The 16077-nt window shown below is 39.3% G+C and overlaps 2 protein-coding genes across 2 annotated transcripts; both read right to left on the bottom strand.

The window, feature by feature from the left end:
• Positions 1 to 5974: 5974 nt before the first annotated feature.
• On the bottom strand, positions 5975 to 8580 carry LOC115628686 (coatomer subunit delta). Its single transcript, XM_030524860.1, has 8 exons — positions 8408 to 8580; positions 8261 to 8300; positions 7950 to 8173; positions 7474 to 7877; positions 7221 to 7415; positions 6856 to 7169; positions 6667 to 6778; positions 5975 to 6597 (listed from the first exon to the last, which is right to left on the bottom strand). Exons 1-8 carry the CDS (start codon positions 8408 to 8410, stop codon positions 6303 to 6305), a joined length of 1587 nt encoding a protein of 528 aa, XP_030380720.1. The 5' UTR covers positions 8411 to 8580; the 3' UTR covers positions 5975 to 6302.
• Positions 8581 to 10416: 1836 nt separating this feature from the next.
• LOC115628676 lies at positions 10417 to 14559 on the bottom strand. The gene is made up of 5 exons (XM_030524850.1): positions 12901 to 14559; positions 12495 to 12809; positions 11247 to 11889; positions 10926 to 11186; positions 10417 to 10863 (listed from the first exon to the last, which is right to left on the bottom strand). Exons 1-5 carry the CDS (start codon positions 14537 to 14539, stop codon positions 10560 to 10562), a joined length of 3162 nt encoding a protein of 1053 aa, XP_030380710.1. The 5' UTR covers positions 14540 to 14559; the 3' UTR covers positions 10417 to 10559.
• Positions 14560 to 16077: the final 1518 nt, after the last annotated feature.

The raw sequence follows: 16077 nt of genomic DNA on the forward strand, positions 1-16077 counted from the left end.
TCAACAATGTGCAGTCAAACAGTCGTTGGAGCAGTGACTGAGTCCGTCCGTCCGTCAGTCAGTCGGTCAGTCAGCCAATTCGTCAAACCAGAAAACAGTCTTTCACTTAGTCAGCCAGTCTGCGCGCACGCCGTTAACCCCAGAAATACTACGTTGCAATATAGAGTTCAAAACAATTGAAGCTGAGAGGAATACTGAAAATAAAATGGAAAACTGCCTAAGATTCGAAACTTTAAAAAATCAATATTGATTTAAAATAATTTAAAACTGTCTAAGATTTGAAACTGTTTGAAAAATACAGGCCTATACATCAATTGGTATAATTTCGAATTTCCGGAAGTGAAATGAATTAATTCCAAAAAACCGTTTCAAGCTGCTTTCCAAAATTGTGTCTGAAGTATAAGTCCACTATCTACTTTTCCAACGGAACAATTTAATCTATATTCGATTTCCCATAATTTGAACGAATTTTGATATGCATTGCTTTACTGCAATCAAGCGAAATTGGTTCAGTGTTGATTAACAGCAAAAATTTGAAAAGCTGAAACGAATATCCACACATCTGGAGATGTGCATTTTTTCTCCTTAATCGTTGTTTAAGATCTGTCTTAGGTAGGACAATTATGTAATTTTATTATTTGAATAATCGATTTTGCAAATACTTATAGGCCTATTTTTTATTTTTAAGAAGCCATCAAAAACTTCGGATGTTGTAAAAACGACATTTAAAGTATTACAAAATTGCTGCAGAATTTTCAAAATAATTTTATTGAAATCGAAAGCGGAATCTGCATTCGTTGTGGGTGGAAAAAATCCTATTGCTAAATTGATAGATTATTAAGTACTATTAATTATAAAGGAACCACTGAGTTGGTTCAATTTATTTCTTCTAAGAAAATTACGATCACAGTAATACAATTGAAACAGTGTTGAAGTTTTGAAGTTTCGCTTTATATTCCAATACAAAATATATAAGAGGGATCGTCACCTGTGTTTTTTGCTTCAACGAATTCAAATCAGAAACTGTAACTAGAAAAACAGTTGTTGCGTTATCACAATTTCCCTTAACCGAATCTATGTATGTGGATCAACTAAGAAGATCTCTTCGATAAAATTGATGATAATTGATAATTGAGCTGCAGGAAGATTTCTGAATTTTTAAATCTAAAACAGCAACCAAAAGGGCCGTTACTGGTCACACTGCCGAAATTGTGTGAGTCCCTTGTTAAGAACTGTTCGGTAAAATCGATTATAAATCAAAATACGCCTGAAAGCTATTAATTCTATATAATTCTTATTTAAGATATTTGGGTTTGTAGGGCTGCGCTTTTAGCCGACATGCACTAAAGGGTTAACATGCACCTCACGTACACATACACACACACACAGAGAACTAAACATGCCTCAGCAATTAGACGAAAAAAAATTGCATGGAAAATTCCACTCGTTATGAGTGTCTTTCTGATTCCCCTTTCGCCCGCACGCGACCGTTACAAATTAAATATATAAAGATATGGATGTGTGTGTGCGAATGTATGTGTGTAAGTATGTGTAATATGTGAATATGAACGATAAAATGGGAAACATATGGCACAATTATTCATGTGAATTCGAAGTCAAAGTCGATGACGAAACGGTCGCGAACTTGTAAGACTTTTCAATTCACCTTGGCGGAAGCAGCACGTGCTGCTTCTTCTATATACATATGTATATACATATATAGAAATGTGTACAAATGTACTTATATATGTATATAAAGATACAAATATGTACAGCAGTGGTATATATGTCGACGAAATCGCTTATCATGCCGTACATTTTTGTTGACGTGCACATTAATTATGCAGAAAACTTTCCATAGACGACTTTGTATGGCGGCAGCAAACGATTTCCCAGATGGGGCTAATGCATGGCATGGAGAGGTGGGGAGGGGGACGGGTTCGGGGTCTGTTGCAATTCTATATCGAAGCAATGCTTTGATTATGCCAAATGTCACGTTCAAGCAGAGGAGTTGCAGACAAAGCCCACAATGAATTCATGAACGTACCCATATATTTGGATCCACAGAGCCCATAAGTACATATCGGCATCGAAAAAAATGCATTACCTATAGATAGTTGTAGCAATTCAAAGAGTAATTGTAATGTGATTTAAATGACTCAACTGATTCCAAGCACATAACATTTTACTTATAAAGCAAAGAATCCCTTTCTTTTTAGTTAGTCTTCTTTGATGTTCTAATTCGTAAAGTGTTGGTCACACTGAATTTCAACAATATAGATCGATTCATTGTACAGGTAGCCCCGTCCATTAAAATCGTGCAAATGATTGAAGCAGACCATCATATCATCGTTTTGGAGATTAAAGTTGTCCACAAAACCTGTTTAAGCCACCGACATTAAACTGGATTTGAAGAGAATAACAAAGTGTGGATGCCACACGAAATCTCGGAAAAAATCATGACGGATATTAAAAGTATTATGAAATTGTTTACGAAATGTTAGCGACTAATTCAAATATTATTGGAAACATCTTTTAAATACAATCTATATACTTCAATTTGAAAATCTATAATCAAATACTGCTAAGTACCGAAATTCTATTTTGGTTAGTTTTCTCATTAGTTAATCAGTGTAATAGCTAGCCATTAATAAAACTAACTGATTTACCAAATAAGTAACTCTAGCATTATTTTAAATTCCGCAATTTTTTTGGGGAGCTGTGAATATATAAAGCAAACAATATTCAAACACTTATAATATTTCTGGAAATATGGCTTGCTTTATACGCAGTTCTCGAACTTTCTATCAGACGCAGTAATTTCGCCACAGCGGCCAGTGGTCGGTTCATGCTAAAGCCGTGATGTAAGCAATTGCTCCGTCATCAACTACTCAAAGCTTATGTTAAGTATTATTTGCTTACTGCTCTACTTAGATCACCCCCAGCACGGCGCCAATCAACTTTATGGCGCTATTATCTGATAAGTTCGACAGCAAACCAACAAGTGATCGTAAATATATGTATATAGTATATATCTTAGTACTGGGCTAACACACTGCCCTAGCACGTGAAATTCCCGGTCCCCAAAACGATAAACGTGACAGAAACATTTCGTAATCATTTTTAAAAGAACTTCAACTGGAAATGGAGCTGCGGGAGGGACTCTCTAAGCAGTCGACAGAACAATATATGTAGCTAAATATAGTAATAATAACAATTGGCAATTATTGTCGGTTTGGCCATTCTACATTCTCATGTCTAGAGTGACGTAAACCTCAATAAAATTGGGTGGAGCTGCTGGTGCTGGTGGAGCTGGAGGGACGGTGGGTGTCATATTTTTGTCGCCCACAAAAGCAATGCATGGGACTTTGAATCAATTGCAACAAATTTTCCACAGCCATCGGATAGTGTGGAAAATTTTGCAGTTTGACGGAAAACTTCAGTAAAAATAAATAACCCATCTAAACAATTTGTACATGTATACGCATCCACTTCGACTGTAAAACAATCCCAACTACTTCATACCCATATACACATACAAAATGTAAGTAGAAATGCAATGCGTAGACACACTCTAGAATCTTCAGTACTACACATATAAGTATACTACTATATACATATGTAAGTATGTACATATGTATGTAAATGACGTGCAGTTCCAATTCAAAACTACTGTGCGTTGCGTGCAATTATTTTGAGGTTTGTCCAAGGTCGGGTCCAAGACAAAGCCAGTTAATTAACACAAATTGTCGCGAAAACAAAATGCACAAAACAAAAGTGCATCTAATTTGCTTACACACTTACATATGTACATGCATACACACACTGCCAGCCACTTGAATAGAGCCCTCAAAAATAAAACAAAAGAAAATCTTGACGACCCTGTGCCTTCTGCTCTTTTCCCTCTTTTTATAGCCATCCAACAGAAATCAACTCTGTTGTTCCAATCATTTCATTGACAGATATGTACATATATGATATAGTAAGCCGATTTTAATGGCACTCGATAGTATCGTGAGACACTCACTACTACACGAATCTAAGCAATACCAGGTTTGCTTAAGAAATCTTTATAAACAAAAAATGTATCCTACTAAGACTGATTTTGGCAGCGATCAGTCCTTTGGCAGCTATATAAAAAATGGTGCTACTTTTGATTTGCAATAAACTTGCTTCGTGTACGTTCAAGACAAATCTACAAACCAAGTTTAGAGGGCCTAGTTGTTATGGTTTAGCAGACCGCGGCATTCATACATACACGAACAAAGGCACAGATGAACGGATGAAAGGACGAAAATGTATCTATCGATTTCTTTTACCATGCTTATCATATTTATATGTATAGTATGAATGTTTATAAGGATATCTATGTACATCGATGCAACGAAAAAAGGTGATCGATCGATGGAAAAATCGATGCACCGATGTTGTTTATTATTGTCTGATTCTTAAACAGCACTCACATGAAGACAAATTAAATATATACATATATATAAATCCTGCTTCTGTTTAAGTGCACAGCGGTGTACACACACATACATACGATTGCACATAGGCACCTACATATGTATGTGAAACTTATGCACAGACATATGCATGTCATTTCGTAGCGGAAAAGTCACAAAAAAGGAAAGTTGAATGTCACATTTTCTAATATCAGTAAAGACATTATTTTAAAAATAGATAATGCATTTGTGTAGGCACACATATTTGCCTATATATAGTATATAGAATGTCTAGTAATTCTGGCAGCTGAAAAATATTATTTTAAGATCATTTACGAGCGCTGATCATTTAAAATGCTTGGCGACGTGACAAAAATGCGCCGAACATGCAATGCTTATGAATAATACAATACAATATATGTATGTAGATAGATATACATATATACACATATAAATGTATGTATATACATGTCATTACGATGTTTAAAGAGATGAGCGCACATTTTCAAAGTTTTGAAACTTGCACTTATTTGTTCGACCTACCTTTATATTAAAAATCTAGCGAAGATGAAGTTGCACGCTTATACCCACATTATTTATATTATCAATTTTTTATCAACAAAACTGTTTCAATTTTTCGAATTTGTATGATGTATTTCTATAAGGACTTTCTGCTACTATCTAATCATTTCCAATTTGGTACTAAAAAGCACACAGCTAGCACATTTTGTGGCAACATTAAATAAGCTAAGCTCATTGACTGTTGGTTCAAGAAATATATTTATAAATAATCGAATCGGTAAAGTTTTGACCAGGCAAGCAAATTATTTGCACAAGATTTCAAAAAAATCAAAAATCAGAACTCTCTAGCAAAACAAATATTCTGTTACAGCCAACTTTTTTAAGTTCTACTTCTCAGACACATTGAATATTTAAATAAAGTTATCTCGCAAAATACAAATGCGTCGAGTTGCTCAGCTCAAAACGAGCGATAGATGGCGCTAGTGTTAAAAATGAGTCGATTGCAATCGGCACAATCAATATCGAAGATTCAAAAATCTATATGATTTCCCCCTTTTTCAAATTTGTATGCTTTTGCCTGAATTTCAAAATAGTGCGGGTAAATAAAAATTTCAGTAATCAATAGTTATATGATAAATAAATATGGAAATGATTCGCATCATACATACTACATACATACATACGCTATTCAAATAGATATGCTTTTCTATACATATGTTTAATCAGCAGAAGTTCATTAAACTCATAGCCAATTATTTAGAGGTTTGAATGTTTAGATATTTGCTAAACAACTGCGACGTGTAAATTATTTTCGTTTTTAAATATAAGATATTGTTTAATTCAAATGGCTCTGCAATTCTTTATGCTTGGATCTGCAGTTCAGAAACTCATGGCAAAATATTTAGAGTTTTGAAGCCACAGCACAGCAACTGCTTAGATTACCATCACCAACTGCGACAAGGAGTAACAATATTATTTTAAAATATATTGTTTAAACAACAATACTCTACGTTTTACACACAATGTTAATATATTTTTGTTTATACTATTACTGTTGTTTAGAGCACATTTTTTTGGAACTACTGCGAAAAGCGCGCACGACTTTAAAAGTCATCGGCACGCATTAATTTAAAACGTGCATTCTTGATATTCAACTTTAAAATAAGAGCATAGGCTAACATTTCTATAAATCATATGTATGCATAAGAATTAACATAACACGCTATGTCGATCCTTAATTGGGATGGGGTAGGAGGATAGGAAGTAGAAGTAGTAATAAGAACACAAAACCACTCACACACGCACCAAGGCGGGGGCGCTCATTACATTTGTGCCTTATACGATCTCATACTTTTCGACAAACAATATGGTCTCGCTTGAAAATTTGACCGATGCATCGGTGTCCACTTGGACGACATCGAGCGCTCTGATGGCAGCATATGGCGTCTTCGATACGAATGACACTTGCAAAGGGAAGAAGTCGGCAGGTATTGAGGCGCTGCAGCTGAACTCCATAGAGCCGGACTTGTTGTTTGCATCAATTATGGGAATATTCCACTGTAGGACGTGCTTGCGTGAATCGTAATTGTATGTGCCATCGAACTCGGCAACTGAGGGTTGTACGTTCAAGCTGTGTTTCAAATTTAGATAATAATTATTATGAGTGGAGTTCCAAGCAAACAATTCATTTTCTACTCACGGCAATGGAATGACAATGGACACATCCTGTAGCTCCAAATGCTGTGCTTCCAGCTCGTATTCAATGTTTACATCGCAGCCGCCTTCACCATTATCTGATGGCCAGCAATTGACTGTGAGTGAGAGAGGGAGGAAGACGAGGAGACAGAAATAGCACGAGCCCCAAGTACTGATTTATTTATGAACTTACTGGTTAGCGGTATGGCGGACTCGTCCTGCGAAATGAATCGCCACTTAAGCACACCCACATCCGTGTTCAAGGGGAAGGGCTTGGCCGGATTCTTGAGGCCAATCATGGCGCGAGTCTTAAACAACTCCTTATCCACATTCGGATGTGTTTGCAACTGAATACCCTGTGTGTCGTTATTGGCCAATTTAACCTTAATGCGGCCCAAATTTTCATCGCTAATACGTAGTGTTAGGAGGCCAGCCAACTCGAATTGTTGGACGCCACCATCGCGGCCCAAACGCACAGTCAATTTGTCCTCCATTTTCAAATGTACGCTGCAGATACAAAGAGTTTAAAAAACGCCGCGTCGACAGCATTATACGCACCTCTCCGTATGAATGTCTGCAGAAATTTTAGCTTTGGCCGCTGCACTAGCACTGGAGCCTGTACCGCCGGCTCCGACAGCCGCAGCTGGCGTCAAATTGGCAATTTTTTCGCCCTCGCTCTTCAGCTGATCGACAAAACTGTCTACATCCTTCGATTTGCCACCCAATTTGAGAGCGTTGCGCGAGCCAGGCTTTCTGTTGGATTATTAAGAGATGCATTCATTCGTCTTGGTTTAATTATTGGATGACTTACTGCGCTGTTTTTGACGGCACAGGTTTGCTGTCCAACTCAATAGACGGTGCGCCTGCGGCGCTGCTGATACCACTGCTGCCGAAGCTGTCGGAACTGAAGCCACCGCTGCGTCCACCCATGCTGCTGGACATTGATGGACCACCACGCTTGTTGGCCTCCATGCGTTGACGCTGCAGCTCTTTAGCCTTCTCGCGCATCTTTTGACGTGCCTCGCGCTCTTGTGTCTGACGCACCGCCTGATAGACTTTCTCCTCGTGAGAGTCCATTTCAACAAATGTCTTAATTTGCGCCAAATTTACGCTTTCCCTGTAGCCCAGCGCAACAATTTCATCGAAAGCGAATATTAATTTAAATGCATTGTCGACAATCTCCTTCTCCTCCAGGGAGTGGCTATACTCCGGGATCTGTATTAGTTAGAAACAATTAAAATAATGTATGCAAGCGTATGAAAAACAAAGCTGAACTAATAGACTCACCACTTTAGAGAACAGACGCAGTGTTTCCAAATCCTCCAAAATGTTACTTGCTTTTGTTGTTATCAACAGCATGTAGAGCTTCTCCATCGGCTGATACACATACCGAACTGAGTCCGTCTCCACATACGTGTGCTGCTTTCCAGCTGTCATCAGCTTGGGAAATGCAGCCAACAACCCCTCGATCCGTGCCTTCGTCATCTCCACAAACTGACGTGACAGTATGACTGCGTGTGTGCGTACGTGTACGTGTGTGTGGAAAACGAATTTGAATTAAAATAAACCTATTAGAAGGGCTGGGAGACTTTGCTTACCTTTCCCATTCTTTGTGCAGACTGCGGCAGCAATGAGTACCTGTAGAATTGCAATTTTAACATTTTATTAAATCGCTAATGTAAGAAATTTGCGGGTAGCAGGTGTTTGTGTGTGTGTGTGTTTGTCATGTCGGCAAAGTTGCGTACCATTTTGCAGCAGAGTTAGAATCAGCCTGTTAACTATATCGTTGTGTATGTTCAAATACTCTGCAAGCGAGCAGTTACAGCAACAAACAATTTATTGAAATTATCCAAACAAATTGTTTTTAATCAATCCGCGTAGCTGACGTGTTCGGTTCGGGGCAACTGTTTACGGTGTATAAGTGCTGCTGTTTCATATGTATGTGAATGTGTGCATATCGTTTATCGATAAGCCCAGTGACAACTATGGCTGTCATTGCACGCTGTAAATGTTATATGCATTCACTCATTTACAGTTAAAACATCACATTTCGCAAAATGTAATGCAACGTTGATTTTCGAAACACTTACTCAATACATAAAATTCGTCTAAATGTATTTAATCGGCCTATGCCCTATGGTATTGTCATCACTTTTCTAGTATTGCTGTCAGCATAGAGGCAAATCTAAAATAGCCATTACCCAGCACTGACATCTATTGCTGCATTATCGATAAAAAGGCATGCGCTTCCTCAACGATTTGCTCTTTTCAAATTTGCATATGAAACGTCTTGAAATGTTCAAAAATAATAAGCATTATTAGCAATATTTGAAGTAACAATCGGCATTCATAAGATAAAGTAGCATTAAATATTGGCTTTATGTGTAGATTTGTTATAATCTAACCTAAATATATTAATTTGTATACAATAATTTGTGCATGTAGCTTCAGCAGCATTCAGTCAAAAGTTAATTTTGGTAAAATATATTCATTTGTGGGGAATATTTTAATGTTCATGTAGCATTCCATCGGTCATTGTTTCAATTGGTTGGTCCTGGGGCGGCTTGTGCCTTGAATTGTCTGTAATCCACGATTCGTTTACGTTCAGGGGTTTGCGGCGTAATATAGTGATCCTGAACAAATTTAGAAAAACTCTTATGCTTAACGAATCGGCTTCATTTTAACATTGCTCGTTTTGTTATTCACGTTCCGCAACAACTCAACGTTGTCAGGATTCGCACGGCATTTCCGGCATGATAAGTTTCTCGGCTTTGAGTGGAATCCACTGCTGTAGTGGAGAGGCAAAAACAGCATATTCAAATATTATATTCGAAATTCAAATATTGTGTATCTTACCGTTCATCACAAAGGCAGCACTTCAGCATATATTTATAATGAATCGCATAGTTATGAGAAACTGTCATCGGTGGTAGATCTGGAAATATTGTTCTAGCGCGTTGGATCCATTTCTTCCAGATCCGTCCATGGCCACGCTCTCCGTCTAAAATCCAGCTAGCCGCATGGCACAGCTCGTGAATGAGCGTGGCTAGCAAACGATTGGCGCTAGTCACAACTTTCAAACTAAGTTCAATTATGCAATAGCGTTTGCCGGCCGAACTGAAAAAAAAACCCACTCATTTATGTATATAAATACATATGTATTTATGTACATATGCAATTTTATTTTACGTTTCCTTATACAAGCATCTGCCTGCGGTTTTTCTCAATAGAGGTGACCACCTTATTGCCACCTGTAAACGCTTACGGAGCACCCTGTCGTTGAGACGCATAAAAAGTTGCTTAATCATTTCTGCATTTCTGGCCAAAGCGTTAAATTTAAGCGGATACGTCTTATCATTGCCAAGTTCCCGATCCAATCTGCTCCAAGAGGATTTAATCAAACGTAATTCTTTAGGTGCGTGCTGGCCCATCGACCTAGTGTACATTTTTTACTTTTTTCACTCCTGAAATACTTCCCGCCAGTGAAAAGTGTTAAATCAAAAAAATGTGTGCAGCCGGCGCATTCGTTCTAAAAAGCCTCCTTAGTCGTTACTAAATACGCGAACAGTGTTGGAAGATGGCGACGTTCAGGCATCTACACGCACTGGATTGCAACGGGTTTTTTCCTGAATGTCTACCAAGATGCATGTGTGTGTGTCCTTTTTTTTGCAGATTGAAAAAGGGCGTTAAATAGTTTTCGATTGACGTTTAAATCATTGAATGACAATTACAATCAATATTACGTTTAAGTACATCTATTCGATTATAATATTTTGAACACTTATTAAAACTTAATGCGAAGCATATTTATGTATGTATATACATACATATAGCGCGTGTATATGCACATGAAATGGCTATTTTAAAATACTTTTCAGCGTATGTGTACATATTCACTCAGTCATCATTTCGTATAGTTAAAGTCTCCAGGTCCTTTGACGCCTGCGTCGCTGTCTTTGCCACTTGCGCTTTCTGTTTGGCATATTCGGCACTAAGTGTGCGCATTGTTTCCTTATGGTTGCCACGATGGTTTTCTGAATAGTTTTCCTTGACAAATTTAGCAAATCCAGTGGGCTCACGCACCGGCATCAATACCATATTGCCCGATTTATCCTTCTTGTTCAGGAATACGGTTATATTGCCACGGCAGTATTTGCATCGCAAATGTTCCACCTTCCGGGACTTGGAGTGGGCTTGGGAGCTGTAAAATTGAAAGGGAAATGAGATAACGAGCGGCGCAATCATAAGGACATCATAACTTACGAAATATCGCAAGTCAAACACTTTAGAGTGTATTTATATTCGATGTCGTAGTTGTGGCAAACTCGTATGGGCGGCAGATCCGGAAAAACTTTGTTGGCTTTGTGGGTCCACTGCCTCCACGCATGTCCATGGCCGCTCTCGGCATCGAATATCCAGGCGGCTGCGTGGCAAAGCTCATGTATGAGCGTGCATCGCAAGCGATCGGCACTGGTGAGCACTTTTAGGCTCAGTTCCACGACGCTGCTGCGTTCTTTGTTAAAGCTGCGGGAAAATGTTTGGATAAGCAAGATCCTTCACAGCAATCAAAACAGCAAAGCTTACCGGCATTTATTCTTACATCTTCCAGCAGTATTGCGTAACAATTTTGACCAAGTTACTGGCACGTCCAGCTCATTGTTGAAGACCTCCTTATTGTACAGAATGCATAATTTCTTGGTTAACTCCTCCCGGTTTTTTGCATACTGTTCGCGATAGAAATAGGCCTCATTGTCGCACAATTCACGACTAAGATTCGGTTCCAGTGATTTGATGAAACTGAATTTTTTTGTGGCACGTAGTGGTTTCGTGGCATTCGATGGTGCTTCTCGTTTTTTCAATGCTTTGCGCTCAATTGTTTTTGTCACCGATTTGGTGATGGGTTGCGGAGTCGGTGTTGGCTGTGGTGTCTGGATTGGCTTGAAAACCGGCTGTGAAGTCGGTGTTTCGAGGCCCAATTGCCGCCTCACCTGCTGTAGACGCCGATGCACCGGCGTACCTGGTAAATACACATCCGCGAGATCATCAAGCACGTCCATTTCGAGTGCTTTATTCACAATCCGTTCCGCCTCCTCGTCATCCTCGTAGCCAGTATTTGGTGTAAATAGTTGACGACGCGTATTTATTGGAGGCGTAGCCGGCAATTTTGGTTTCTCAACGGCACGACAAGTCCGTAAAATGTCATCGAGACGTTTCGGGCCCTTCGGCGCTGCAAGTATTGAATTATAGGAATCCTTTAAAACTAAACTAGAACAAAAATACCTTCGATTTTACTTTTTAAATAGCTTAAGAGTCGATGTAAGGAAACACAAAAGAAAACAAATTCATTTTCTTATAGCCCTAGCCTCAAAAAGAAAATGGATAGACCTTACTTTTTGATATCACTACATTTGAGAACCGATCTTTTAGTTTATTTTTCAATATTCATATTCGAATTTAAAGCCTGTTTCTCCATCCACTAACAGTATTATATAATCGCATCGATTCAAAGGACAGACATTGATTTATATACATATATAACGACATAATTCTTTTAGATATGGGTATTAATCTCATATTTTCTTTATAGTTCTATCCACTTTTTCTCTCTATCTTCTAATATATTTTTTGGAGATTCATTTATCTTAGTCGGCTTAATTGTTATTATGATTAATTCAGTTAAACGTGGCGTTATCATTAAAGTAAAATCAATGCAATTTATTTATCTGGACAAATTGTGATTCCACTCATTCGAAATATTATTGCTTTACAAAGTTTTTGCAAAACCAAAACCCTTACTGCTACATCGATAGGATCTCGCGGGAAATTACTTACGTTCGATGTTGTCCTCATTACTGGATATAGGCACGACTTGCACTTCATTGCTGGTCAAGTCCAGATAGGTGACATCCCCAACATCGTGATCGTTATCACTGTTGCTGCTTGTGCTGGTTATTGTCGCATTGGCCTCATCATCGTCGGAGGCATCGCTGCCACTGTCTGTGTCCACCAAGGCCCGCCAACGAGCCTCATCTTTATGGTTGGTAAGGATGCGCGGCTTTGTCTGCGGCTTGTCTCGTGCTGTCGGGGCCCTCGCAGGAAAAGGCAGTTGTGTTGAATTCATTTTGTTTGCATGAATAGCACGCTTGACTGTGGAAAATAATAATAATTAATAATTTCGACTTAAAAGCTAGGAAGGCCAAATACATGAACAGGACAGAACAGGGGAATGTTTACTTACAAATGCTAAAGTCATCCAGGATGCTCTCCTCTTTGGAAGCGACCGGTGGTTGCCGTTTTTTTCGAGCAGTGGTGGCGGCGGCAACCATGGCTTTAGGCTGCCGCCTCACCTCGGTGAGGGGTGTGCGGGGCTTTCGGCCGCCACTGCCACTAGAACGCTTCAGAGTGCGTATGACGTCGGGCGTTTGCCAAGCCTTGCCATATAACTGATTCAGCAGCTTCTCAGCCTGACTCAGGAACTGTTCATCCTGCTCGTCGACATCACTGGCATCGCTGCCGACTAGAATGGAGCGTTCGCCTGCTTCCTTGGGTTCGAGTAAGGCCGCTGGTGGTCTTTCCTGCCGTTGCTGCTCAATTTCAGCATCCGAGGAGCTGTTCGATTGTCTGTCACTGCCACGCGGCGGATCTGAATCAGTGGAACTCGCATCCATGGTGGGTATTTGTATTTTAATATTTATTTTCGCCGATATATTGATGCTGCTCACTTGTATGGCCGCATCTTCGTCAGAAGAGCTCGTGTCTCGGGAGGAAACTGGAGGTGGGGGTGTTGGTGTTGGCGTGGGTGCAGAAATTTGCCTTTGCGGGCTCTCCTCAAATTCGCTCGATGTTTCCGGAATGGTCAACGATTCATCCAAATTGACATCAGCCTGTCCTGCTGGCGGTGTTTCGTTTAGGGTGTCTTCTAAACTTAATTGTTCGCCCAATTCTTCGGAGCAGAGTGTGTTGGGCTCTGTGTCGTTGTCAGCCAAACGTTTGCTGCTATCCCGCCGAGTAGGTTGTGAAGGCCGCTGCGGCAGCCACTCGGCATTGCCACTGGTTTCAAATTCCGCCTCAGCCGCAGACAGCAGCAGGCTCATTGACTCCGTATCGGCATTAGCCAGCGTTGTGTGTATATGCTCAGCCAAGGGTGAATTCTGAAGATCCACTGCGTCTGCGCCGCGTTGCAGCATCTGATGGCGCTCGATGGACACGTCGTGGAGGAACGCCTCAATGCGCTGCAACTTGTCCTCGTTCAGTGGTATTACGGGTGGGAGCTGTGTCAATTGCTGCTCGCTGGTCTCCATTACATTGCCATCCTCACTGTCCGATATGGTAATGCAGGAGTCGTCGTCGTCTTCGTCCTCCTCAACGCCGTCCTCCGCACTGCTGGAGGAAATGCAAATGGAGATGTGGTTGGCCAGCACTTCTTTCTTAGGCTGTTGTCGTGGTTGCATGGTCAGATTGGAGACCTGTTGCGATAGCACTTCGATTTCAATTTCTTGACTCCCACCTGCGCTCAGCTGCAGCGGTTCCATATAGTCCGATCGATCCAAATCGGTGCGATTTGTTTGCTCAAAGCTCGTGTTCTCCATGGCAGCCACAGATGACGAATCACTACGAAATATTGGATGTTCACGCATAACAGACTCCAACACCACGCTGGGGTCAGGCTCTAGTTCTGGACCTGGCTCTACCTGGATATTGAGTTCGTCTAATAGATTTCGACTAACTCTGCTTTGTAGATGCGGCGTCTTTCTATCACCCTCCTGCTTCTTTTTATTCGACGAGAGCGTCAGTTTCGCAAATTTCTCCTTGATGGGCACATTAATTTTGGTCGGATCTACCGATTTAAACAGCTTAAACGCAATTGGATCTGTCATTTAGGCGGCTTTGGCTTCGGCGTCGTTCGTGCTAACTGTTAATACGAAAATCAAATACATACAAACATTTCCCGCAACGCAGAAGGGCAACAAAAAGCCCTTGTATCGATAATTGTATCGATGTTATCGGCAGTGCTCATCGAGGTCAACGATACGCAAAAATATACTAACAAGCAGTGCTATCAATTTTTTTAAATTAACGATTTTGATAATTGGATTTTAAGTGAAAGCTGTCCAATTTATATGACATATGCTTATGGTATGTGAAGTATCCAAAATGTAGCTACGTTTTTAAAAGCAGCCATATTAATAAAATACTGAAGAGTTAAGAAATATAGCTATAGAATCTACAGTATGAAAAACATTTAAAGGCAGGAAGTTGAAGAAAAAACATGCCCATAAATGTTAAACGGGATACGCTTACACTATTAACGATTGATTATACTTGACCGATACTCTTGACGAAAAAGTATTGCTGAAGTTGGCATCTGCGCCCACTACACCAATATAATTTCTTATTGGAAGTACATATGTATGTATATGTGCCAGGATAAAACTAAATTTCTGAGTATGCAAATTCACTATTTTTTGTAGCACTTGTTTTCAAAATGCTAACAAAAATGTGCTCAGTTTTTAATACCGAAAGGGTTTAAGTAGCACTCTAAGATCGCAAATTGGCATTTTCATTCACTATCCCGATCAAATTGGGAGTATGTATATATGTGCCAGGATAAAACTAAATTTCCGAGTATGCAAACCCACTTTTTTAAACACTAGCTTTCAGTATATACAAAAATGTTTCCGTAAATATTCCAGTTTCAGTCAGTACCGAAAGGGTTCAGGTAGCCCGCAACTCGAATTCCGTATCAGAACAAGCTATGAACAATAAAATTGTTTACATGTACCTTTTCAACTTCCAAAGGGATTCATCAAATAGATAAGCTTATTGGAATCACAGACCATACAAATTAAGATATCTTGTTAAGTTTAACGTAGCATTTTCATACTTCTCCAAGGTAAAGGTAGTAAAAGGATAACAACTCGATTGGTTGTAAAACTGAAGAAACGTATTTTTTAGGCTTCGCGTCAAACGTACATACTTGTAGTAGCACTACAGAATATCTGGAAACTCGGATTTGGGACAATGAGATTGCATACCTGTACCTTTCGTACTTCCGTAGGGATCCATCAAGGTAAAAAGTATATACCAGAGGAACCCATAAAGCAGATGTAAAGATAGAAAACAATTCGATTGATTTGAATTATTGCAAACATATCCGTTTAATTTTCACTTCGTTTATATGGGTAATATATGTAAGATTTCGCATTTCATATATATACTATATATGTGTATGTTTTCGCGATATATCGTGTATATATATATAGTATACTCATATCTATATATGTACGCGCTCACGTGATTAGTTTTACATATGCATGTATGTATGTTTGTTTGTATGTGTTACAGATATTTGTTTTTACTTTTAGGTATTTACGTATTGTTAGAGTTTAAAAGTTGATATTCCTCTGAAATAATC

This window comes from Scaptodrosophila lebanonensis, unplaced genomic scaffold (genome assembly GCF_003285725.1).
Source record: "Scaptodrosophila lebanonensis strain 11010-0011.00,11010-0021.00 unplaced genomic scaffold, SlebRS2 tig00000123-arrow-arrow-pilon, whole genome shotgun sequence".
Taxonomy (NCBI): Eukaryota; Metazoa; Arthropoda; class Insecta; order Diptera; family Drosophilidae; genus Scaptodrosophila; species Scaptodrosophila lebanonensis.